Below are 26,272 nucleotides of genomic sequence, written 5' to 3'. Positions count from 1 at the left end.
ATATAAAAATAAGGCTCCTTAAGACATGGATGCACAAAAACACTTTTTCTCTCTCCTGGTTACTAAACTAAACCACAATTCCTGGCTTATGCTATACGCCTATACCGTCTAAATAAACATGTTCACACAGAAACAGATGAATATGACTGTTCACTCAACTCGCTTTTAAATGCAACTTTTACTTTAAACAGCTATTAAAAAAAGATAAACCAGGTAAAATAATTATTGTTGTTTTGTAATCATTTAGTTGTTTTGCCTTTCATCTTTACAGTTTCCTTTTTCACGTTTACTCTACTTTCCAACCTCATTAGAAGTCCTAATTGACCCTTTTTTAGGCTGTGGTAATTTGCATTTCATTTTTTTTCTTTTGTTGAATTGTAATTCAAATGGAAGTTGCTTTTTTAATTAATGAACACAAATTTCCCTTGATTTCCAAGTATACCGAAATGTAAGAAACAATGTAATCCTGTAGTAGTAGTATTAATGTCAGTAAATGCTTTGAGTTGAAGCTGACAGCAACTCAAATAACCACTCATTGCAACCAAGGTATGCAGAGTAGCACCAGACATCAAGTCTTGAAGCAGATGGGCTACAGCAGCATAGGACCACAACAGGTGCCTCTCCTGTCAGCTAAGGATGGGAAACTGAGGATACAGTTTACACAGGCTCACCAAAACTGGACAACAGACAACTGGGAAAGTATTGCCTGCCATTGTTTGAATGCCAACCCTGCCTGTCTAGGTTGCTGGTGTTGCTGTCCATGTCCATCCATTAATGCCGTGTCAATCCCTTAATTTGTGTACCCAGCTGGATAATACATCATGTCACAAAGCTCAGATCATCCCAAACTGTTTTTTTTTTTGGATATGACAATAAGTTCACTGTATTCAAATGGCCTCCACAGTCCTCAGCTCTCAATCTGGGTAGAGCAATTTGGGTTGTAGTGGAACCCAAAGATGGAGATTCACGTCATGAACCTGTAGCTGACAAATCTGCAGCAACTTTGTGAATTTGAACCAAAATCTCTGGGGAATGTTTGGAGCACATTGCTAAATCTATGCCGTGAAGAATGAAAGCAATTCAAAAAGCAAAAAAGAAACCCAAACTGGTCCTAGCAAGGTGTACATAATAAAATGGCAAGAACAAAACTTTATATTGAATTAAGGCTATAGTTATACAGTAGAGTAACAAGTACAGTAGATTTAAAAAAAAAAAAAAAGCATAAAGTAGCACAGGTTAAATAAGTCACAATTATAACCTGGTCTACCTTAAGTAAGCCAACAATCTAAAGGCCTCACGGTCACAGTCTGAAACGCTGTTGAATTCCGGGCCAGCAGGGGGCGTCATTCCAGCTCATTTACATTGCTTCTTTGCCGGGCGGGATTTCCGCAATAATATCAAGTATGGCGAAAACATACGACTATTTGTTTAAATTACTGTTAATCGGAGACTCTGGTGTCGGGAAGACCTGCGTCCTGTTCAGGTTTTCGGAAGACGCCTTCAATTCAACGTTTATCTCAACTATAGGTGAGTATTTGGGGGGAAACAAAAACCGAGCCATTCTCTGTTTACAGTACGTCAATGGGCTTCCTCGGTGAGGCCGTCTACTTGCTGGATTTCAGCAGAAGGAACTAGTTTCTCTTTTATAGAAACTATAGGCAGAATGTGTATTTGCTAAAGTAGCAGCAGTACGATTGACTAGTTAATTCAGTGTAGTGAAGTGAAGCACTGATAACCTTTGTTTGTACGTGTGGCGCATGTTTAAGCAGAAATGTTTTGTTGTATAATAACCTGATGCCGGGTTGCTAACCAAGACGGTTAGCCGAGTGGCACATTAGCCGTTTGGCTCCGTCTACATTCTTGAAAGACATACGAAACACGGATATTTGGTGTAATGGTTGTTTATTATCATATTCCTGTAGCTTATTGGCAGCCCGTAGGTGTTATTTCGCTTGCTGAAAATGTAGACTTAGCCAATGTTGACAGCTAGAGCCGAGCTACTAAGCTATCGTTATGATTTGACATTCATGTTGGGTTTTTATTTTAATCGCAGGCATTGATTTCAAGATTAGGACAATAGAGCTTGACGGCAAGAAGATAAAGTTACAAATATGGTAAGTTTAATGCTGGACATGTGACATAATTTTGCCGAGAATGTTTTGTATTTGTCATTGTTTTAATTTAGTTTTAATACACATTTAGTGTTGGTTGATTTTTTTTTTTCAAATAATTATTTTCAGTATTTTACACTATGTATATACACTTTACAAGCTCTAGTTTAATACTTGAGTTCACTGCTTATGTGCTTCTTATACATTATCAGTGATAAGAATCACAGATGTAATCATTTTTAAAATTAATGTGTTTTAACCACTACCACTTTTTCCATGAGTGGACATTACATTGCATGGTTTGCAATGGATAATATGCCTCCACCTCACCCTAACTCTAGCATCCTCATTTTCTGCTACACCAAACCCCTTTTATGACCTTCACTAGATCCATTAATCTTCTCTGAGGTCTTCCTCTTTTCCTCCTGACTAACAGCTCTATATTTAACATGCTTTGCCCAATTTCAACTATTCCTCCAGTGCACATGGTCAAACCGTTTCCTTTTTGTCTTTGTAATAGTGTGTTCTAGTTAAAGTTGGCAGATGGAATTTACATCTGAACTGTTCCCTCAAGTCAGATTTTGAGCTTGGAAAGTTGGAGGAGCCTCAGAAAAACCAGGCTTAACAATTCAAGATGGCAACCATGAACAGTAGTAAAATTGTAATACTCATACTCTGCACCGCCACTGTTGTGTATTTGTGACTCGCTAAATTAGAACACTGACCAGGTTGTATCCATGAACCTGCTACAGCAGCAGCTCTACTTTGATAAGTAGCTAAACAAATCCTGTTGTTGCTCCAACTTGACTACTGGAGCATGCTCAGCTCAGGATTTACATCTCTCTTGATGCAAATGAAGTGCAGCATAACTTTGTCTCTAAACCGCAGTTGTTTCTCTGATGTAGTCATTTATAAACCTGTTCCTCAAGATCACTTTCAGCTCTGCCACCTCCAGCTTTGCCTCCTGTGTTTTTGCTAGTGACATCATCCTCAAACCATTGTTCTTGTATAAACTTTCCCTTTCACTAATGCCACTATGCTTCTGTTACAAATCACCCCAACACTCATCTCCACCCACTCCACCTTGCCTAAACGCTCGTCTTCATCTCTCTCATAAACTGTCCAGTGTTTTGGATGGTTCACCCCAGGTGTTTCAACTTATCCAGCTTTACTACCTCTGCTCTTCACTGTTATGTTATGTCCTCCTCTCATTCACACATGTATTCTATCTTGCTTCAGTGACTTGCAATCCTTTTCTCTTCACTGCATACCTCCACCTTTCCAAGTTCTCTTTGGCTTCCTCCCAACTCTCACTACAGATCACAGTGTTGTCTGTGAACATTGTAGTCTACAGAGACTTCAGATAGGAGTGTATGTAGAATAAAAGAAATACATTTTAATGTAATTTACACAAAAAATAAAGCCACATAACTTCCAGACTTTAATAAAGAGGGCTAAAGTCAGTTATTAGCAGACCACCTGTTAGGCTTTTTGCTTCAGTGTAGTGCCATATTTGGCTTCTACCGTTAATGTTACCTGGCTAGCTAGGAGTACCCAATTGTAATCCTAGCTAGCATAATTTAAATTTGACAATTATTGTAAGGTTGCAGATATTAGTATTATAGCTTGTTTATGTTGAAGAAAGTTTTGTGTGCCGAGATGTTTTCCTTGAATTTATTATTTGTTACATTAATGCACTGTTGCAGACTTAATACAGTTACCCACAAGCACTACACAGTAGTAATATACTGTATGCTGGTGTTTTGCTTCTGTACCAATGAAGAGGTATTTAAAAAGCCCGTTACATGTATGTTGGATGTGTTTATACACTGCCAGCTCTATATCAGCCTGTTCAACTAGCGAGTTTAAGATAACTGTTTCATCAGTTTTAATATACATTTAGTGTATTAGCTGTCATGCTTGATATTAGTTAGAAATTTGTGTTAACTTTTCTAATAATTTCCACAAACATTCAATTTGATATTTTGTCCTTAAGCTTTCAGATAACTAATGATGTTTTTTCTTTAGGGATACAGCTGGTCAGGAACGCTTCCGAACAATCACAACAGCCTACTACAGAGGTGCAATGGTGGGTATCTTCACATGCTGACAGACAGATGTGATTTACATCCTCTTTCCTGTTGAAGGTGCAGCTTCACCTGCATTTATTTATGATTGTACTGCTCTTTACAGGGCATCATGCTCGTCTACGACATCACAAACGAAAAATCCTTTGAAAATATCAAGAACTGGATAAGGAATATAGAAGAGGTACATTCTGGTCCAAATATAAACTCATCCACTTATGTTCTACCCATCAAAAGTCTGTATGGTATCATGTACTGTTTTAAAATTCAAACTCTTCTAATCCAGCATGCGTCAGCGGACGTTGAGAAGATGGTCCTTGGCAACAAATGTGACATCAATGACAAACGGCAGGTGTCCAAAGAGATGGGGGAAAAGGTGAGAAGCTTGACAGATGCATGGTCTCACATAATCTTCTCCAAAGAGTCATTTTCATGTAGTCACACAGTGAGCTCTCCCTGTGGGGAGGAATGGTTGGCTGTTCTTGCAGTTTCAGGTTCACCAGCACAAACACACAGTGAAACTGAGAGGAGAGAAGAGAAACTAGTGTTTCTGCCACTGTAAAGTTACATTAAGATCTAGTTTAAAATCAGTCCAACAGAAAGACATGTTATCATTCTGTTTTCTTGCGTCTGTGTGCATTCACATCTGGGATATCCATGATTTTACAAAAGTGTTTCTTCCTTGTTTTTATTATTGCCTGGTTGGATTTAATGCACTTTTACTACCTGTAGGTGGCAGTAAAACATCGGCTAGGTTTTAAACGACAGGGTGCACTACCAAGTACCATGTGCCAGACTGAGGTTATATGTCGCTGTAATATGCAAAGCCAATCATTATTACAGCCATCAAAGGGTCTTTTATGGATTAAATGCATATAACAAATGGAAACGAGGTAAAGCTAGCATGGTGAAAAGTCTGACACAGCTGTTTATAGTCATTTAAAAGCAGTTTCCAACTATTGGAAAATAGGCGACTTGTTCCTAGTTAATGTTAAATAGCGTGCTTGCTTGAAATGCCCATCCTTAATACACATGCATCTGAGTTAGGGTTGGTTACATGCAGGGGTTACTGTAAGTACATTTTATATAAATTTACTTCATTGATGGAAACCAACAAGTAGCTGGTGATACTCTGTGTCATTTCCACCTAGATCATCAGTCGAGGGGGAATCTTAGTCATTATTGCAATGTTAAAGTAATATGCTTTGAATAAAAGTGTCAGCAGAATTTTTTTTAAAGCTTTATTTATTTGTTTATTTATTTCAGCTTGCACTAGAGTATGGAATAAAGTTCATGGAGACCAGCGCAAAGTCCAACATCAACGTGGAAAATGTAAGCACTTTGTCAGCTAGAACACATGGCACAGTTAATTTGATACGTCATGTAAACATTCAGTTCAGTTTTATTTATATGGCGCTAAATCACAACAGTATTTGCCTCCAGAAAAACCCCAAAACATGTCACCTGCTTGTGTCTAATATTGATTTCATCTTTCGTGGTTAGAAAGCAAAGCTCCCATATGCACAAAATTAAGAACCTTGTTGGTGATAACTGGACTTTTCGTCCCAAAGCCAGTTGCGCCAAATGGCTGCCCCTCGCTGACCTGTTTCTGCTGGAGGTTTCTTCCTGTTAGAAGGGAGTTTTTCCTTCCCACTGTTAGCAAGTGCTTGCTCAAAAGAGGTCGTTTGATTTTTTTGGGGTTTCTCTCTATTATTTTTGTGTCTTCACTAGAGCTGGGCGATAGAACGATAACGATATGTATCGCGATATAACTTTTACTCGATAGAGAAATTAAGCTATCGCGATAGACCTCGCCGCTCTTGTCCTCTTAAAAAAAAAAAAAAAAAAAAAAAAAAGGTCAGCCAATCCAAATTAAGTAGCGCAGAGCCGAACCAATCACAGCCGCAGCGTCACGTCGCGTGACTTGTTACGTACCGCACAAGTGCCAAGCCGCACGTGTGTTTGTTTGGGAAGCAGCCAGCGCGTAATGGAGGAAATGAGTGCGCCGACTAGAAAAATCAACCGAGCGTGACCGAAGAGAAAACAGATGATGGTTCCAATGCCGGAGAGATTGTCGAACGGAAGAGCCATAGAAGTTCCGTAGTGTGAAGGTATTTCGGCTATTTCAAGTCTGACAAAAAATAGAGTAGCGTGCACTGTAAATTGTGCCGAAAGCAAGTCTGCAAATACAATAAACTGGTGCATGCGTCACACTGCGCCACGTTATTGTTTCGGTGAAATGAATTTCTACAATACTGTTACTGTTAATTCTACTCTCTGCAGTGTTTAAATGCTTACATATACACACAGTTACTGTCCCTCCACACATACGACTCGGTTCTGCTTCTATGCCCCAGCTTTGTTTACTTTTTCCCACCGAGGCTTCTAGACTTCTGATTGGCCAACATTTCTGCACGGTTAGGAATCTAGCGCCACCTGCTGCTTTGGCATGTTCATAGCAGCGTTTTCTTTCATTTCTCCCTTTATGTGTGGACGGGATTATTTTTTTAAAACGAAAACGGAAAATCTCCGTTTTCAAAAATACCCGTGTACGTGTGGACGTAGCCTCAGTCTCTGACTGGAAGCGCTAATTCGTCATTCGGCTTTTGTCAGACTAAAGTAACTGTTAAAACTGTTTGAAAAGCTCAGCTATACAACAAGGAGAGATTGAGAATTTCCTTTTAGTTCTCAGTTTATTTGATATTGACAAAAGTTAGTCAGTTTTGTCTGTTCTTCTGTAAAACAAACTAAGATTTATTTTTAGAATTAATATTTTGCTTCTAAGTGGAATTGACAATTTAGTAGTCTGTTTCGTTTGTTCTATTTTGAAACTTAAACGCTTTAGCGGCTGCCTTTTGTGTAGTTTGCAATATTTGCCTTTATTTATCTGAAAAAGTCTCATGTTCCTTAAGTACATCTACCCTGTTGAACTTATTATGGGAAATAAATATTTAAATAAAAACAAGCTGCTGATTATTTCACATTTTACTTGTGAGCAACGGCACATTTAAATCTTACAAATATAGTTATTTGGCTTATATCGTGATAGATATCGTTATCGCCTGAAATGAAAAAAACATATCGTGATATGAAAAAATCTCATATCGCCCAGCTCTAGTCTTCACCCTATAATATAAGCACCTTGAGGCGACTGTTGTTGTTACTGTTTGGCACTATATAAATAAAATTGAATCTAATTGAACCTTGTGACTATTAGGTCCAGCTGCCTTAAATTCTTGAGTTGAATTTACGGTAGATGAAGATTAGAATTTTGAAAGCATGCTTTTCTGTTTCACAGGCGTTTTTGATGCTGGCCAGAGACATCAAATCAAAAATGGACACAAAATTGGTAAGGATAAAACTGTGAGGAAAATGATCAGCAGCTCTTGTGGCTCGCTTTATGGAATGTTTTTGCGTTTTTCCAGCTTGTGGAAAACTGTGCAGCAGATGACAGTGTTTTGACTTGTCTTTTGTTTTTCTTTGTTGTTTTTGCTGCAGGAGGGCAACACACCGCAAGGAAGCAGTCAGGGCGTAAAGATCTCAGAGCCTCAGAAAAAGACCAGCTTCTTCCGCTGTAGCCTACTCTGAGGACTGAGGCCTTTCATACTGACTGGACATAAATAGACTGTTCTTGCTCTTAGCACTTCCTCCCCCTTTCTCTCCAGCTATGGTCAGTCCTAAAAGCCCACGTAAGCCATTATATTGTCAGTAAATGGAGGACTTCCCCTCCTTGCTTCCTCTTCTGAAAGCTTCCAGAGTTTCATCTTTTCCATTTTAAGGATAAATGTTGACTTCATGAGTCATGGTGCTCTGCTGGTTGGAGGACTCAGCCAGGAGCATTATCCAGATGTTCCATTTAACACAAAGGAATGGGCTCTTACTCCAGAGTTAGTCTCTTCATTATCCTCACTCACTCATTCACACAACCGGTAGCAGAACCAGGGATGAGAAGTCATTAATAGTTTGTGGACTGGATTACAAATGTGATATATTTAGATCTATTTTTAATAGCACTCTGTCCCTTTTTTTATGTGACAAATTTCAACCAGAGGCTGATGAGCTTGAAATGCTGTGAAACAGAGCTGTACAGGTTTCCTTTTCACTGTCAGTCAAGGATCAGACAGAATGAGCTGAGAGCACTGCTCTTGTTGTCCTTGACAATCATTTTTTTGTGACTGAAAATGATTACTCCACCATTGGTGCATTCTCCTCCTTTCAGTGAGTGATGAAGAGTATATTATCTTAAACTACAGTTTAGGTTTTTGTCATTCTAATGATGAAAATGCAAATACTCTGTTTAGGAACATTTCTTGATGTAGCAAATGACCAGTCTTAAATTTGTAATAATAGGATTACTGTGACAATGAGACCTTAATTTATAGTTTGAAATCACAGCCTGTTTGAAGCCACTAAAGATGTCCTAAAATAATCAGTTTATTGTCACATGAGGCAGAAAAGCAGCAATCTCATTTATTTGAGATGCTGCACTTATTGGTATTTATCTTGAAAAATGACTTTTTAAACGATTTATTATTGAAGTTTGTTTCTCTCCTTTGGTCTGTCGCCTCAGCTCTTCTTTAAAATAGATTGATGTCTGAATTTTTCCTGTCAGCTCTTAGTCGCAGTTAAGCTGAATGACGTCTCTGGTTGTTTGATGAGCAGTTAAAATCACTTGAAGTTTCACACTGTAAGCCCCTTCTGCCCCTTCCCTGCTGTCATGCAGCTCTCCTTGCACTTTACCAGTAAATTGTGGTTTGTGTGTAGTCTGTGCCAAGTGATAGTTTTGCAATACAGTACAGCTATAAATTTCTTTTGCTCCTTTTGAGTCTTGGTAATATAAAGGACATATATTACCAACATTTTACAACACCCAAAGGACTTGATCTCCTCTGGTAGTTCACAGCTAGCAGTCCACTGCCCTGTTATTAGTTCTCTTAAAAACGTTTCCTTCCTCAGACTGAGTTATTTCAGCATATATCTGCGTGTAAAAGATAAGTCTTTCAGCCTCTCTTTTTTTTATACTACTGTGCTTGCCAACCCGTAATTTAAAAGTAATATTTTATGAGTTTACATAGAGATGGCTTGAATTAAGCTAAAGATGGCCCTGTTTGGGGTATTCTGGATCCTTTTACAGGTTTGTTTTTCCCCATTGTGGACATTAGATCTGACAGCTAGGTGGCGCCAGAAGCACACGGTGCATCTTAGGTAACTGCCAAACTTCAAATATGAATCAGTATTTTATTAGAGACAGCTAATCTGGGGAGTGTGATGCAATTATGTACACTCCACCTGTGTTGAACTTAGATGTGGATTCTCAGTCTGTTTCCATTGTTTCTATGTTTATGTCAGTCTTAAAATCAAGTTCCTACATGCACAGTATTGAGGGACAATATGTTTCATGCACCTTTTGTAATATCAAATAATTTGGGACCTCATGAATACCATGGCCATTTGTCTTAACCACTAGTAATCTATTCTGTCATAGGTGAGCTATGCATTGTGAATCTCGGACCTGTGCGTGTGTGTAATGTACTTTTTTTTCAGACATACCTACAGAGCTGTACGGTTGAATGTATGGGCTTTTTGTTATTTTTGTTTTGTGTCAGTCACTGAGCCAAAAAGAGAGGACACGCTCTGTTTATTTAAAGCTGCATTGGTGCATCAGTGCAGGTGAAACTTAGCACAGCGGGGTACTGTTGAGCGGGAAGAGAGCGGGTGTCGAACTGTGAAGACGGCACCGTTTTGTTCGAGCTTTAAGTCATAAACAGAAACATAGGGAGCAAACTTTTATGGGACTCGAGCTGTATAATTTTTTTCTGAAATATGATACTTCCTCTTTGATTTTGTTTTTAAGTCATATCTTTTGTTTTCTTGAAATGTTTCCCTTTTTACAGCCATATTTTATTCCATTAGTGTGAAGTACACAGGGACAATAATAGGAAAAATCAACAAAACATTGTAAATATCACTAAAAAGTAGGTCTGCTTAAATTGTACTGTACTTTCTAAACCCATATAAAATGTATCTACAATTTTGTAGATATGTGAACTTTTGATTTAATAAAATAAGGTTATAAAACTAACCTTGTGCGTTTCAATTCAGTGGCTTTATTGGCTGGATGTCACAGGAAACTATCAGTTTACCCACTGACTGCTTTCATGACAAATGGCTCTCCTATTATTGGCTCACTGGAATATTCTGGCGTGTTTATTGTTTATTGTCCAGTGTAACTGAACCCCTTTTGATACAAGACACAAATCCACTGTTGATAATCATAGCTAATGAGCCTTGTCTTGAGGGATTGGCCGAAGCCTCCACCTGATGAAAGATCTGCAGTCACAGCATGACTGTTGTTGTTTCTGTAAGAGAAAAACTGGACATGGACTCCTTAAAGAATGCCAGAACAATGATTTTGGTCATTTTATTTATTTTTACATTAAAAAAAAATGATGAAGATGTGAAGATGACAGGATTTCATTCTGAAGTATTTCCAGTCCATCCTTTGGGGCTATTCCAGGTAGCAAATGTAGAGAATTGCTTCATTTGCTTATATCCTTATATGAAAAGTGCTGTGAACAGAAAGCACTTCTCATTACGAAAGTCAGCAAAAGGACAATATTCTATATTAGAGTCAATAGTTATAACCAAATAACACATCTAGTCCTTGTTGATGGGTTTACATGTTATTGTAAATGTTTACTGCTGGTTTACCTGAGGAAGTCCGGAGCTCTAACAATCATGTGCTGAAAATCTTCGAGTGACAGACGGCCATCATTGTCCAGGTCGGCCTCATCGATCACCTTCTCGCACACCATCCTCACCTCGTCTTCTGTCAGCTCGTTACGAGTCAGCTTGTTCAGCGTCTTCTCCAGGTCTGACTTGCAGATGAAGTCATCGTTGTTGAAATCTTACAGAAAAAATAAATAAATAAAAAAATATCAACAGGTCAAATAATACATCAGTTAATGAATTATTCAACTTAAGCCTTTTTGTGTCTTTGTTGGCTGTAAATTGAACATGTTTTAGACTAATCTGGTTGGACAAAAGACAGTTTTTAATATATTGTTTTGGACAAATGTGGAACTAAAGCTAACAACTTTTTTTTTTTCACCTTATATTTTGTTAATGTGGCTGAAATATTTAGTGTATGATTAATTTAATGAAGAAAAGCAGGCTGTTTTTTCTTATCCTTTTCATTATAGTGTAACTACGTCACCCTTGTTAGTCTGAATAAGGAATGAAAAGTTCTCGTGTGTAGTTTCACAAGTTGTCAGCTGTCTTTTTTTTTTAACCGAGGCTTTGACGAGCTGGTATATGATCCTAAACTTTCCATTCCCCATCTGCTGTGTTTACCGATCCATAACCCTTCAGGATGAATATATATTACTGCTGATGATTTCATCGTACGTTTTTTGCACAATAATCAGTTTAGTTTTACTGACAAACCGCTTCTTTAAATGCTGCAAGTTTCAAGATGTGTTTAACGCCCACTCTTCTGTCTGGGATGTTGGAAACCAAACATCCTCTTTCACAACTCAAATCAGGTGCAGAAAATCCAGCGGCATATCTGCATGGCTCTAACATTAAATTTGCCCTTATTCTAACTAATAATGAGCTTAAGTCAATGCTGTTTTCTGCAGTTTAACATATAGCAATTTTGTTTCCATGATTGCCTTTTGCAAACAGATGTAAACAGTGCATTTAAGTTGAAATATCTCCTTATTTGGTGTAAAATGTTAACATTTAAATGTATTTTTTCAGCTTGCAGTGGCAGTAGGAAGGGTTATTCACATACTTTGTTATGTACCGTGTGTAGTAAAGTATGCACAGTATGATTTGTGAAACTGCAAAAATGTAAAAATTGGTTGGAATTAACATTGGTTTTAAAGAAAAAAACAAAAACAATGACAAGCATCCTTGATTTATGAAGATTTTACCATAAATTTTGAAAGCATAGTAGGCCTTGAGGTCCCGTGGAGCCATCTCACTGAGGACAGAAAACATGTCCAAGAAGTCGTCCAGTGTCATGTTTCCCTCGCCATCCTCAGAGAAAACCTCAGCGATCCTCTGTCGAAACGGGTTGTCCTAAACAAACAGTCAAAGCATGAACACACAAATGTTCAGCACAACTAACTTCTGCCTGTTCGATGTGATGCAGTTTAGTCCTGTTCTAACAAAATTGTGCTGTTTGTGATTTTACTTCAGTTTTGTTTTTCTATTTGAAATCCAATAAAGTCATAAAATTATCTTTAGTAATAAAAACAGCTTGGAAAAAGTGGCAACCTCGGGCGTGACCCTGATCGTGACCGGCTCATTCTCCCTTTCTTGGGGCATGTCAGTGACCAGCTTGTTAACACACCTGTTTACCTTGCTGTCACTGAGTAAAGAGGCATATAATTGACCTATTTCCACCAAGTGTGTCCTCTGGGACCCACCAACATCCTTCAAGTTTAAAGGAGTCAGGTAACATATAACCGCTCAAAGAATTCTGTCGATTAATTGGTCATTAATTATGGATTGGGAACACAGGGAGCGAGCGCGGGTCTGCAGGGCGTGTGCGGACCAGTGCAGCGGGACTACCTTCAGCTCTGGCATGCTGCCAATCAGCTCATATGGTAACTTCACATCTGGGTGGTTGGTGTAGTCAAGAGGAACGAGCTGCGGTGCCAAATCCCGATAGCGGTGGAAGAGTCTAGGAAAGGTTTAAAAAATTTACTATCAATATTGAATTACAAGATATGTCCTATAATATGTAGAGTTACACTTTAAAGGGACAAGGAAAAGTTAGAAAGAAAAAGTTAAGTTAAGAACTTGCTTTTCAGCTACGGACACTATTTTGAAAACAGAAAACATTCAACTTATACGCTTTCCAGCACAATAAAAATAGCCTGTGATCTCAGTGGCAGTCTGCCCCACATCAAGACAGGTGTCCTGATAGTCTAGTTTAGAGTTACAGTATGGTATTGTGCAGAATAGAACAAAATTCAGCTCTGTCAAGCATGCTACATAAGCAATGACTCAGGAAATTAATGAGATCTGACACAACTTATCCTGAGTCCATGTTTAGTTTGATCTTTTCTGCACTGGAGGGATGTCATAAAGCAGGAAGTATAAACAAAATAACTGAAGTAATGTAGGCTCACCTCAGAATTTCCTTTCTTGTGAAATATGTACAGTCCTGTAAATGCAATTTAAATTCAATGTGAGCTGTTTGCATACAGTGATGTGTATAATCTTTACTCAGTAATAGCAATACATCAATAAAAGACACTTATTTTTACACAATATTGGTAAAGTAGAGAAGTAAACATGCAGTTTTTGGAAACAAATTATGAATTGCTTACAAAACAGGCAAAATGATCTCTGTCTGTCTATTACGATTATTATTATCATGTATCAGCATGTTGTGGTGATGTTGCGGTGGATCAAAGCAGTGAAATTTAATAATTTTTTTTAAATGGCAATTATTTTTGTGTAAATATTAATGTTTCTCCAACATTTCTCCATTACATTAGCACCAAAAATCAAATGAAAAACTTTATTTATAAATGCCTTACTTGCCATTTACCATTTATTTACCATATGACATCTCTAACTTTGCACCTCAAATTACTTCTGAGAGTTTTCTTTTCATCAAAATGATGCAAGTCAAAAGCAAATCCAGTCATCACACAATATCAGGAAAACACTGACTCTGAATGTCAGGAAGTGCTGCACCACATGGGACTGGATCCCTTTCTTTTTTGCTAATAAAAAGTATGAAGAGGTCTGATTAATCTTGTTCGTAGATGTTAAGCTAATACTGATAATGGTAGCTCCATTCATTCTGAGTGAGCCTTATCAATTAATTGATAAAGAAACATGAGTGATACCAACCTGATAGGCATCTAGCTGCTGTGCCGTAAAGATGGTTTGTTTATTTCCCATGTCTGAGTGCAGAAACACAGAGTCTCAGGTCCATCGCTGCTCCGGCATCAAGTCCTTTTTTAAAGTGGGTATGCTAGTTATGAAATACTCTGACAAAGGGAAGCCAGAGCCAAAGAGGAGATCAGGTGTCTGGCTGCACTGGGGCCCTTTGGTCCCCACTATAATGGAGGCATTTCATCGTTTTCTCCGTTGTGAATAGAAACCCCTTTGACAGTGAATAAGGGCTGTCGTCCAGCATCATGCCAAGTGGTATCAACCCCCTTTGGTGGCACACTATGGCCAACGCCTTGTTCGCCACTCAGGTTACACTCTTTAGAGACAGGGTTTTGTAGTGGGCAAATAGAGTTTTTGATGTGAGACAAGTTTTGTTTCAGTTGAGAACTTAATTGTTGTGAGTGTATATCTATCTATCTATCTATCTATCTATCTATCTATCTATCTATCTATCTATCTATCTATCTATCTATCTATCTATCTATCTATCTATCTATCTATCTATCTATCTATCTATCTATCTATCTATCTATCTATCTATCTATCTATCTATCTATCTATCTATCTATCTGGTGGTAGACTTCCGCAGGCACAAGCATTCTCCACTGCAACCACTGAACATCCAAGGTATGGACATTGAGGCTGTGGACAGCTACAGGTACCTTGGTGTTCATCTGAACAATAGACTGGACTGGACTCATAACTCAGACGCCCTCTACAGGAAAGGGCAGAGCAGGCTGTACCTGCTGCGGAGACTCAGGTCGTTTGGAGTGGAGGGCCCACTCCTGAAGAAATTCTATGACTCTGTTGTGGCTTCTGCTATCTTTTATGGCGTGGTCTGCTGGGGCGGCAGCATCTCTGCTGGGGACAGGAAGAGACTGAACAGGGTGATCCGAAGGGCCAGCTCTGTTCTAGGATGCCCTCTGGACCCAGTGGAGGTGGTGAGTGACAGGAGAACGGCGGCTAAGCTGTCATCCCTGATGGACAACATCTCCCACCCCATGCAGCAGACTGTGACAGCACTGAGCAGCTCCTTCAGTGGGAGACTGCGGCACCCACGGTGTGGGACGGAGAGATTTCGCAGGTCTTTCCTCCCCACTGCTGTCAGACTCCATAATAAAGACTTTAACTGATCAAGCACACACATCCATACATATGCAATAATACTAAGTGCAATAATCCTTTCTGTCATCGTTGTATTTTTACTCAGTTGTATATAGTATTTGTATTTGTATTCTATTTTTATCTTATTGTATATTTATTTTATTTTATTCTACTGTATATAGTATTTTATTTTATTCTATTCTGTACAGTTGTATACTGTATTTATTCTTATTGTATTCTAATTTTTGCCTCATAACTTTTGCACTGTCCACTTCCTGCTGTGACAAAACAAATTTCCCACGTGTGGGACTAATAAAGGTTATCTTATCTTATCTTATCTTATCTTATCTTATCTATAGATATAGATATAGATATAGATATATAAGCAAGTTTTGAAGTGTTTTAGGTTTTAAGTGTTCCAGAGCTCACTTAAAACTGAACTTGTGTTGACTTGTGTGCACACAAAATGAGTTCAGAAACACCTTGAGGCACAGACATAAAACTTCCCTTTGATCCTGCAATTATGATTTATAATAGCAGGTGTACAGCATCAACTTTACCTCACTCTATTCCAGGTAGGATGAGTAATAAGGATGAAACTTACCAGAACAACCAGTGATTGCAGTCATAAAAATAAAGGCTCAATAAAGGCTAAACCTTTTGGGTCATATATTTTATTTTGAAAAATCCACATCTATCTCCAACAACCTGAGATTCTTTGGTCCCGTTAGAGACCCCAAAGAACAATTTCAATGATGCTTCCATTATAGAAAATATTGTGTTTTTTGCCTTCCATACCACATGATTCACCACATCATAATTTAGGTCAGACACCAATGCTTATGACGCACAGCATAAACACCTATGAGCTGTTATAAGACATTAAATGAACAAAGACATTACATCAGTCTATTTCTTAGAAAGCTTCTTAACACTTTGACTTTAGCTTGTGTTGCGTTTTATAGGAGGTCACAGAGAGCTGTGCCATCTTACAGCTGAACACATACCTTACTGTACTGATGGGGCATCTTTAAAGGACTCTCTATTTATAGTCCAGAATATCCTGTCTTTTTTCTAATCCTCCTATTTCCTGAGCATCTTTAGGAATGTCTTTTTTTAAGAGGATGGTTTGTAGGAGGATGGCCTTTTGCTACTACACTATAAACAATCATGATTGTGCTCACTGGACCCAAAGGGAAACCCCTTTGGACATCAGTGCCCTCTAGAGGTGAAAAGGAAGATGTCCAGTGGGCTAGTGGAAGCCTCTTGTTTATAAAGTTGAATATACTCAGTGCAGATGAATGACATAAGATAAGATGCCTTCACTGTCATTACATATACAGTAATATTGCAAGTGGTGTAATAGTGACATAAAAAAAATGTATTACATGCATCCATGTATACATGATAATGCAACCGTAGCTTAAACTATTTAGAGATACTGAATTCTGATGAGCCTGATCTAGCACAACATTATGAGATTACTTTTCTCAAAAAGAGGACCCACAGAAACACTTCTAAAAGGCAAAAGATGAGCTTTAATACAGATTTTCGAAAACTTACAAAAGTCCACAGAGCTGGAAAACATGGGGGGCATTGTAATCATAGCAGGTCTACAAGTTAACTTTATACTTTACAAAAAGATTAAAAGCCTGTTTTGTTTTTCATATTTCGTTTGTTAGATTTTTTGTTTTTTGGTGGTTGGGTCTCAAAAGAATTGTGAAGCTTTGTAAAGCCTCACAAATGATGCAACAAACTGATGCAAGGGCCAATAAACAAGACTTTCATTTACAATATTTACAATATATATCCCAACACAAAACATAAAAAATACAGATAAAATACAGAAAAATACAGATTTACAAATTTATTTAACATTCCTTTGATTATTTAATATCATTTCAATTACTTTCATATATTATAATTTATCATTATTTACATATACTACAGTGTCACATGTAGGACTGGCCACATAATAGTTTCCAGGGTCAGCTGACCAAGCTCTGTTTACAATGTTTACAGTTTTTAATCTTCGCAGCCCGATACCAGTGACTAGTTAATGTTAGTGGCACCCACAGCTTCCAGCCACCATGTCATTATACTGTTTTAAAACCACATTCTCATCATCATCAAAGAAGAGCAAGTTGATGGAAAAGAGCTTGTCTGGCACACAGCACGGCGTCTCAATGCCTTTCACCAGCTTCAAGGCATTGATGATGGACTGGACAGTGGCGTGGTTGGTTGGTTTCATGGTCTGACCCAGAGGAAAGGGGCAGGAGCCTTTGCAATAGTAAGCGTTGTAACCCTTTGGTGATACGATCCAGCCCGACCAGCCGATCTCCTCGAAATCTACATTTAGGGGAAACCGCTGGCAGTGCGTGGCTGCACCGTCTGCATCGTAGCCCAGAGATCGAGCGCTACGGGAAGGTGGACCGGACATGGGAGTCTGGGGCAGGTTGGACGTTTCTGCTGTATCATCTGAATCTGGAGAAAGAAATCCACCGTTTTAAAAATGCAATTTTTGAACTGTTACGAAGTACATTCCATAAACAGAAGAGGAAGCAGTGACACACAAGCAGAAGTAGAAGTTTGAATGTAGAGTGCAAAGAAATATAACATCTAAAGCCCTTAAGTGGGACACACAAAACACTGAGAGCTTCATTTTTCATCAAGTTGTTGAATTGTAAGCATACTCCCAGTCAGTCACAGGCCAGTTGTACGTGAGTGTTTCCTTCATAAGCATGCTAAATAATGGTTGCACATGTGGATGGAAATATATTCAGCACTGACCTCAGTGGACATTTAGTTCAGTCGTCCATTAAAACTAAAACTAAGGCTGTTGTGCTTATGAATATAGAGACTGGAGGCTGGTTTCCCTTTAACCACTGTAAATCTTATCCACACGGCTACTATCTTCACTTAATATTAATATCACTGGGAGTAACTGACATTAAAGTAGAAATCTCACCTTTGCTCTCAAGAGGATTAGAGTAGCGGCCATCATCAGTAAAGAGAACCAGCATGGGCTGTTTGCTGTGATGGTGGTGGCGCCCTGAGGCAAAGCGGATCAGTTTTTTATCCATTTGGCTCCCTCCCAGTGTCCGAACCACCACTTGAAGTCCCAGGTTTGTGCCCTCATCAACCATCCAGGAGCGCACCTTCAGGAAGAAGGTCATAAGTTTATTTCAGCACTCTACACTGTCCAGTGTAGTTCAAAGCAGATCTTTGTGGGCTTTAAAGAGGTGGTGATACTTACTGCATGTGTGATTGTGAAGACTTCCCAACCAGAGGAGTGCACTGGGATAAGTCGAGAGGAAAGCAGCTTCTTCTGCGTAAAATTGGTTTTGCTGGTGTCAAACAGCTGATAAACACTGACCTGAAAGAGCCAAATTAATGTAGATAGAATTAGAAACAGCCATTCAGCCACTCGGGTTTAAATACTGGTCTAGAGCTGGTCTACATACCTGGCTGAAGTGATGTCTGTTGAACGTCAAGGGTGCCTGAGGTCTCAGCTTATAAAGATGGAGCTCTGCAGCAAGAATCTTCTCTGTTCTTGCGACCATTGACAAATTGAAGCTGAACTCCACCTGATCACTGTACACTGCAATAGAAATGAGAGGATTAGGGCTCAAATCAGAGTGTCTTCCAAAGCAGCCATCCTGGCACGCATGCGGGGACACATCAGATCTTACATTTATCAAAGAAGCTGCGCACGGTATTCCCCTCCAGAAGATGCGGATCCTTGGTCACACCGTCCACGTCGGCTACCGCGTTGTACAAATCAAGCATGTACTGAGGGGGCTGTTTGTGTCCATGAATCACAGGGGGGTCGTCCATCCCGAAAACCTCCAAAAGTCTCTTTATAGCAGCTGAGCGGACTTCCTCGGACTCTGTCGCGGGAGTGAACGAGTTCTCCGGGTAGTGGAGCGACACGGCAGCGGCCGTGCACAGCAGTGCGGCGAAGCTGATGACAAACTTCAGCATATTTGTCGGTGAGTAAATTCCCGGTGAGCCAAGTCTTCGATCTGCGAGCTGCGTGGAGTGACAGTGGGATCCTTGAAGGCCGACTTTTATATCAAATGCCCCCGTTTCCTCCCCAGTACCGCCAGGCCCTCAGTAAACAGCAGTAAAGATGCTATTTGGTCGCAAATGTAAATCAGCAATGAGCGAATGTAAACGCAGACTAATGGGGGCGTGAAAAGGTGTGAACTTTCCATTCAGCCTGCGTCTGGCAATAAAGGCTCGAATAAACTACCCTCAGCCTACGAAAAGTTTAAATTCTCACTGAAAATACAGTGTATTGTTGAGTATGTTGTATAATGCATATTTAATAACCAGCAGCCTGGATGATTTTATTAGAGGCAAAAATCGAAACTTGAAGGTGGAATACCTCGGAGGTGATGTCTTGAGGACATGCACTCACAGTGGGGGGTTAACTGCGCCTAAATGAATCAGTTAATTTGGAATAGCGGGCGCAGTGTGTTAGGTGAAAAAACCATTACGTTGACAAAAAAGGCAAGTGTCGCCGGGAACACTCTGTGAGATTTACATAAGCGCTGGTTCAGCTGGATGATCGCCACATTTGCGGTTTATGTTTTTTGAAAAAGCGCCACAGTATTTTTCTGAGCCAATCAGACCAATCGAAATCATTTTTATTGCACAAATGAGTTATTGTCTGCAACATGACTATGACTGTTATTTGTTTTTGAGCTCTCACTCCTCACTGCGAGGCAAGTGGAACGGATTCTGCAGGTTTCTTCCACATTAAGTCGAATAAATAAAATCAATTCAGTTCATTTTTCTGATTTTATATTCAGGAGTAATCAACATCATCTTCTTCCACAAAGAAATATTATTTACATATTTCAACTGTAGATGGATTTAGGTCTAAATTATGCGTTAAACATATTATTTCAGAGTTTCTAGGAAACCATTTGCTCCCATTGATCTTTATGCACGATTAACCGCAAAACGCAAACTGAGGCCAAAAAGAGAAATTTGTTTCCCTCGCTGTAATAAACACGTAAAAGATCAAAGTTTTTCTGCATGACACCTTGCAGGCAGGTCATAAAACGTTTCTTTAGATGACAAAGTGGAGTGTTCACATGTTGGTATTAAAACAAAGCGCTACTTGCACGTGTTTTTTCAAAGGGACATTTGCAAAGTTGTTTTTCTTTCTCTTTTTTTTTGCGCCTCTTTTCCAGGCTTCACCAAAGCTTCTTATTGGAAAAGAAAAAGAAAAAAAAACGTTAAATGTTTTATGATGCATCTGGAGAAGAACACAGACCCAAATATATTTATATTACATCATGACATTATTAGAATTAGAATTTGTTCTTCATGATATTTCAGATTTAACTTACTCACAATCATCTCAAAGACTATAGCACAATTATAAATTTTTGTCTTAGCTTACATACTTTTTTATACAAATTCTACTAAATATACATGAATTAAAAAGAGGATCACACACTAATTTTTTCAGATTAGATCGTGGATCTTAGATTTAAATCTTTAACTTTTTCCCATCATGTTTCTTTTACATTCTCAGTATTTGTACAATGCTTTAAGCACAAGTCCTCGTTTATTGTTGTATTAAATTTATTTACAAATTTAGCATCTTACATATATTACATATGATACAATAATAAAAATTCACTTTAATATTCACTATTCCGTGGGGTCATCAATGGGCTACAGTAAATATGGGGCCCAACTGTGGCAACCTCTTAAAGTCTTTCAAGTTTGTTTGTTTTTTCCAGCAGAGGGGCCTGTGATTAGTTTCGACAATGGCAGGAAGTGATGGACAGGATTGTACGAATCTGCCCATACTGGTTCACAAAGCTGTGGCTCTCATATCCCTGAGGAACACAGGAACTGGACTGTCTTTCGGACCACAAGTGGCAGATTTCTGGATCGGATGGACTCCTGCAACAAAAACATAGAAGAAGACAAAAAGATTAAATCACTAATCACTATAAGTAGGCAGCATTTCATTTATCTCTCAAAACATTTTTTTTTATAGAAAAATGTACAGAAATAGAACTAAATATAATTTCTGTATCTAGTTTACTGACAATATGTACAAGTATTTCGACTCACACATGTTGTACCATTCTGTACAGTACAGAAAGTTACAATAGGATAATTGTGGATCTTGCTATGTCTATATATGCACAACGTCTTTCCACTTCATCGAAGAAGAAAGAAGAAAAATATTTGACAAATTTGCCTAAAATTTGTTTCTAAGTAAAAATTAGATTGTTATTTTTTGGGCAAATAACAAACTGAAACCCAGTTTTTAAAATTTAAAATCTGAGCTGGCACACTTGAGTTTGTTAAGAATAAATTGGTAAAGTAAAATACTTAACACTGAATTTTCTGCTTAGGAAGGCAAGTTAATAACTGTAAGTCAGCACCTTAATCAAAAAATAATAATGTGCTAAATTTTCCTCCCTTTTTTTGTAAAACAGTAAACTAGAAGATTAATTGATAATATAAATTATTACATGTTATCAATAAAATATGATTTTTGATTAAATTAAATTTGTGAAAATTAGTGAAAACATGAAAAATGCTGAAAAATTCTTAACTTAGCCATAAACCTTGCATTGGGTGGTGGTTGAATAAATCTCTTAAATGCTGCACCTCTTTAGCATTTACCTTACAAAGTGTAGGGTAAATTTAGATGGTGGATTTTGTATTATTTTGATATGATTAAGATAAAGCAATAACACTGGTTGTCTGCAAACATCTCAAAATAAAGCAGAAGGTGTAAAAAGAACATTTGGTGTAGGAATTAACCCAAAAGTCAACATGCTGAGAGCAGAAGGCGTCAGAGCTCACAAGTAATTGTTATGAGGTGTGCATGAGGCGGTGTGGAGCAGCTGTGTTCACACATACCTGAGAAGGCATCGGTTTCCTGTAGTGCAGCTTCCCAAACATCTGCCCACATCTATTTCCTGAAGAAAATTAGCAACAGAGAGAAAGAGGAATCAGCTCACAGCTGCTCGCAAATATTTACCCAGTTGAGTTGGGGTCCAGCTGCTGCTTAGCATGTTTAGCACTGCTTTGATTCACCACCTGCAGAGGCCATTTGTGTTGGTGCTCCACTCGCACCTTTGGTTCTTGGACATGGCAGACTACCCAAACCCAATCTTCAACTTAAATCCTTACCGTCTATTATATAAATGTGATGTTAAAAATCACAGATACTGACTTACCTTGCAGTTGTACAGCTGGTGGAAAGCTTTTTGTGAATTTGGTGTTTAATCCTTATTTGCTTAAGCATGGCATACAAATCTGTGTAATGGTGCTTTCAAATATTTTTTTTCTGATATCAGTAGGGCTGGGAATTAAATAAGTCGTTGTAAAGTGAAACGTTTTGTAAGTGCAAAGAAACAGTAAAGTGTTGTGGGAGTATTGACCTGGTTTCGCCTTCTTTATGCAGTTTAAAAGAAGTTAAAATTATGCCAGAGATTCCTGCTCTCCTACAACAATCAAAGCCTCAAGTCTGTGCTTGTGCATGAATACGCATGCAGGCCATGCTGATTTACTTCACACCCAGGATGCACGGAGCCAGCCAGTGTGTTGTTTTGATTAAGTGCTGTCTTCCACTTATCTGCGGTGAACAAAGATACTTAATTATTGTCTGGCACCTGGCTAGAGCCCCATTTCCTCTTGACCTCACTACAAAAGAGTGTGAAACTGCCACCAAGCGTGAATCCTTCTTGCAGTGTGAAATGTGGCAGGGGGGCTAATGAAAGAAGGAATTATGTTTATTGTGAAGGGCTGGGTTTGAAATTAAAATCGAAGGGTAGGGATTTTGTCGAAAATTACAGTTGTAGTAATAGCTTGTAGGTGACACTTACTTTGAGCTTCTCTTCTTTGACTCCCTCTGCATGGTGGACTGTTTCATAATAATACTCCACGTATCGAACCCTGTAACAGCTTTCCTTCAGCTCACAGGCTGCCACAGTCTGTATGAGATCCACTTCGTTAGGGGTTTCCACCAAGGCTGATTCAAACTTTGTGGGGACACAGGAGAATCCATCTGTGGATGATTGATAATAAAAGTAACAGGATTATGATCTGTGATGGGAAGCAGAAATATTAAATAGACGGGATGATGTCGTCTGGTCCCAGAAGCAGAATTCTAATACTTTTTTTTTTTGATAAGGTGCATAAAGGGGAAACATCTCTTCATCAACCGTGTGTGGGTTTTTTTTTTCAGACCTCTCTAACTCAAAATTACATAGGCAATGTCAATTAAACTGTAGCTGTCAGGTTATCCATTAATAATATATGTGTATTGAATCTATGTGCGTTAATTTATTTCAGAATTATTACTGATTAACTTCCTGACTCTTAATATGCACTAAATAGAAAAATACTTTTGCCCTACAAAGTGGGACAAAAGGTAAACTGACTGTTTCCAAATCAGTCATTTGGAATTTTACTGGCGGCTTCATGCTCGCTTAAACACGTCTTCCTCATGTTTTTTTTGTCTGTTGTTAATCCCCCCCTCACCCCACACACACACAGACACACCTGGGGATCCTCTCGACTGGGAACATCCTCCCACGTCAATGACTGTCTCATACGGTGTTTCAGAGAAGTATGTCCTCAGTCCGGGAACTCGGATGCACTGGGCCAGCTTGATCTCACAGTGACAGTCCTCGATGACCGCCACTTCTCGAGGTCCCTCGAACAGAAGAAGCCGATCCACGCGCATCCCAGTCGGCTCACACACCTGAGTCACGCCGCATGAAGGCAGGTGGTTCAGCGGACCTGCGCTCTGAGAAGCAGCGGGTCCACGTGTCCTCGTCTTTATTGAGCCAAGGGGAAATTATTGTTTGAATCAGACCGGTAGAAACATGTTCCCATGTACTCACCTGCGCGTTTATTGTAGTTTCAGACTTATGAGAGAATAGGGGAGCACTTTATAACAATGTGACACTATTAGGTATATTTAAGGGCTTAGTGAAAAATTAGCAAGCGCTTAATTCATCATTTGTATAGCATTACTCCTCCTTAGTATGCCATTTATAAATATAGATATATTCTTATGACTGTGATAATGATTACGATTCTAACTAGCAGTGAAGTAGTAACAGTGATAGCTGTACATGGTGTAACAGTAACAGATGTTATACTAAGTAGCAGTAATGATATATAAATGATGAATTAAGCACTTGCTAATACCTTGCTAATGCTAGTGTCACATTATAAATAATATAAATGATAAGTTTGTGCAAAGTAACCCCACAGATGTTAGGCTAATGGTTTACAAAGCAGCACTTTTTCCATATTGTTATTGCAGCTATTCTTATGATAATGCAAGCTTTCACTTACTTTTTTGCTCTTGAGGAAGTCCAGCATTGAAGAATATTTTGAGTATTGCTGCTTCCCTGCTTCATACGATGGTGTTGTTGGGGCCCCACAATGTGATCTGCACATTCCTACATCTACACTGATGTGACTTCCTAAAATATCTGAAGAAAGAAAAACGAGGCCGATTTAAAGACAGACAGCACACAATGTTCATCCTTTTAACTGCAGAAGTCTAAACTCATCATTTAGCTTCAAGGCCTGCTTTAACCTGTTTTAACACATCAGAGGAAACCTTGCTTTGATTTCTATAGAGGGTACAGTGGAAAGATGTGGGATTTTGAAACATGTGGAGGAATGTGTTTCCTTGCCTTGTCCAATGTACACAAAGTGGCTCTGCCTCTTGCAGCATACTCTTTGTGTAAACAGGTTCCTGTGGTCAACGTGTTTGCTCAGCACTCCCATCACTGGAAAACACAAGAAGCAGCACACAACATTTCCCCTGGTGATTCAACATGGAACTGCATTTCAGTTACAGATGAGCTGTACAGGATTTTCTTCCAAGTCTTTTATTCATGAAAAAGATCATTCTATGGAGAAAACTTTAACAAAAAATATTACTTTTAATCTTAATTTAATTTAATTTTTAACCCATCCTTGATCTCAGCATCACACCTTCAGCTACTTACATTTAAAAGGCGATCATTTGTGTATCTGAGCGAATTTGTGTCAGTTGAGTCAGTGATTACCTTCTGCTCTACACATCACAGCTGCAGTGGAAAAGAAAATGCAAACAACACTTACAGGTCAAGTGGAGGACGCACAGAAAGAGTAGGAAAGGTTGCTGTATATCCATGGCTTTAGTCCAAATCTACTCCTCAGTTGCCAGATCCTGAGTGTCCTTCTGCCCTCCTCAGATATTTATAAGGGATTGAGCTTTAGCCCCAAATGTCACCTAAAATCCTCAAAGAGGGGTGGTGTCAAAAAAAGTGAGAGCTAATCAAATTTCCATGCTTCTCCAGCCAGAAGCCAACTTCAAAGGAAATCTCTACAGCTTTTCTGTTCCTGCTGTAAGGACACACTGGCTCGAGTGTGTCGACCGGGCCTCAGCTCACGCTAATGAAGTGCTTAAGTATCCCTGAGTCATTAAAGTGTCGCTCATTCAAAGGCATTAATCATCTTTTATCTCAGGGGGAAGGTGTTTAGCACCTCTGACTTAAAACAAAATCTGTCCCAAACACATAAACACAATCAGCATGGGGGCTTGAGCCTCACCTTTAGAAAACTCCAGCACCTTTGTGTTTATTCAACATGACACCAAATGGCCAAACCCCTCAGAACTACCCTCTGCTTTTAATCTTCACTGAAAGTGGAGAGATTAAGTACTTACAAGATAAACTTGTAGAGATACAAGTTTATGTCAATATTACTTCTGATAAAAGTGGATCTGGGTGCTTCGTCAGGTCAATAAGGCCTTCTCTCTCCTCTTCAGATATCTTGGCTTTAGCGTTCAGCTGTGTGGTAATCTTGACATTTTGCTCATTTTTAATTAGTATCTCGACGAGGTGTTAATCCTTCTTTGATGTGTTGATGTGATCCCCTCATTTTCACCAGGATCAGCGGATCAACGTGAAGACCATCAGCGCTCAGACACCTTTATTAAGGTGGTTTCAGCTGCTGATTCCTTTCTTTAATTTACTACACATCTCTTTGAAATTC

The 26,272-nt window shown here is 38.9% G+C and overlaps 4 protein-coding genes across 4 annotated transcripts; 1 reads left to right on the top strand and 3 right to left on the bottom strand.

The window, feature by feature from the left end:
- Positions 1-1,351: 1,351 nt before the first annotated feature.
- On the top strand, positions 1,352-10,280 carry LOC146647827 (ras-related protein Rab-8A-like). Its single transcript, XM_085389380.1, has 8 exons — positions 1,352-1,527; positions 2,054-2,114; positions 4,140-4,200; positions 4,305-4,382; positions 4,485-4,574; positions 5,465-5,530; positions 7,497-7,547; positions 7,697-10,280. Exons 1-8 carry the CDS (start codon positions 1,404-1,406, stop codon positions 7,784-7,786), a joined length of 621 nt encoding a protein of 206 aa, XP_085245506.1. The 5' UTR covers positions 1,352-1,403; the 3' UTR covers positions 7,787-10,280.
- A 465-nt stretch (positions 10,281-10,745) lies between these two features.
- Positions 10,746-14,125, bottom strand: cib3 (calcium and integrin binding family member 3). Its single transcript, XM_085389379.1, has 6 exons — positions 14,075-14,125; positions 13,342-13,376; positions 12,779-12,890; positions 12,136-12,283; positions 10,910-11,105; positions 10,746-10,767 (listed from the first exon to the last, which is right to left on the bottom strand). The coding sequence occupies exons 1-6, from the start codon at positions 14,123-14,125 to the stop codon at positions 10,746-10,748; spliced, it is 564 nt and encodes a 187-aa protein (XP_085245505.1).
- Positions 14,126-16,738: 2,613 nt separating this feature from the next.
- admp (anti-dorsalizing morphogenic protein) lies at positions 16,739-19,359 on the bottom strand. The gene is made up of 5 exons (XM_085389884.1): positions 18,916-19,359; positions 18,688-18,824; positions 18,480-18,599; positions 18,192-18,381; positions 16,739-17,707 (listed from the first exon to the last, which is right to left on the bottom strand). The coding sequence occupies exons 1-5, from the start codon at positions 19,205-19,207 to the stop codon at positions 17,286-17,288; spliced, it is 1,161 nt and encodes a 386-aa protein (XP_085246010.1). The 5' UTR covers positions 19,208-19,359; the 3' UTR covers positions 16,739-17,285.
- A 464-nt stretch (positions 19,360-19,823) lies between these two features.
- Positions 19,824-25,671, bottom strand: pnhd (pinhead). The gene is made up of 7 exons (XM_085389885.1): positions 25,358-25,671; positions 24,925-25,020; positions 24,578-24,717; positions 23,774-24,050; positions 23,095-23,276; positions 22,127-22,185; positions 19,824-21,151 (listed from the first exon to the last, which is right to left on the bottom strand). Exons 1-7 carry the CDS (start codon positions 25,407-25,409, stop codon positions 21,001-21,003), a joined length of 957 nt encoding a protein of 318 aa, XP_085246011.1. The 5' UTR covers positions 25,410-25,671; the 3' UTR covers positions 19,824-21,000.
- Between the last annotated feature and the right edge of the window lie 601 nt (positions 25,672-26,272).

This window comes from Rhamphochromis longiceps, linkage group LG18 (assembly GCF_057381845.1).
Source record: "Rhamphochromis longiceps isolate RC_006_pf linkage group LG18, R_longiceps_female_GT1.1, whole genome shotgun sequence".
Taxonomy (NCBI): domain Eukaryota; kingdom Metazoa; phylum Chordata; class Actinopteri; order Cichliformes; family Cichlidae; genus Rhamphochromis; species Rhamphochromis longiceps.
Note: the sequence above shows the minus strand (reverse complement) of the source record. Positions and strands in the feature narration are given on the sequence as shown.

Coding starts and splice junctions, on each gene's coding strand:
- LOC146647827 (XM_085389380.1), top strand. CDS start 1,404: ATGGCGAAAACATACGACTATTTGTTTAAATTACTGTTAATCGGAGAC. Junction 2,115..4,139: donor AAGATAAAGTTACAAATATG/GTAAGTTTAATG, acceptor TTTTTTCTTTAG/GGATACAGCTGGTCAGGAAC. Junction 5,531..7,496: donor CCAACATCAACGTGGAAAAT/GTAAGCACTTTG, acceptor TCTGTTTCACAG/GCGTTTTTGATGCTGGCCAG.
- pnhd (XM_085389885.1), bottom strand. CDS start 25,409: ATGGATATACAGCAACCTTTCCTACTCTTTCTGTGCGTCCTCCACTTG. Junction 25,021..25,357: donor GTGCGTCCTCCACTTGACCT/GTAAGTGTTGTT, acceptor TGTGTTTTCCAG/TGATGGGAGTGCTGAGCAAA. Junction 21,152..22,126: donor GGAAACCGATGCCTTCTCAG/GTATGTGTGAAC, acceptor TTTTTGTTGCAG/GAGTCCATCCGATCCAGAAA.
- admp (XM_085389884.1), bottom strand. CDS start 19,207: ATGCTGAAGTTTGTCATCAGCTTCGCCGCACTGCTGTGCACGGCCGCT. Junction 18,825..18,915: donor GCGCAGCTTCTTTGATAAAT/GTAAGATCTGAT, acceptor TTTCTATTGCAG/TGTACAGTGATCAGGTGGAG. Junction 18,382..18,479: donor TCTTCACAATCACACATGCA/GTAAGTATCACC, acceptor TTCTTCCTGAAG/GTGCGCTCCTGGATGGTTGA.
- cib3 (XM_085389379.1), bottom strand. CDS start 14,125: ATGGGAAATAAACAAACCATCTTTACGGCACAGCAGCTAGATGCCTAT. Junction 12,284..12,778: donor GCAGCATGCCAGAGCTGAAG/GTAGTCCCGCTG, acceptor CTGTTTGTTTAG/GACAACCCGTTTCGACAGAG. Junction 11,106..12,135: donor CTATGCTTTCAAAATTTATG/GTAAAATCTTCA, acceptor TTTTTCTGTAAG/ATTTCAACAACGATGACTTC.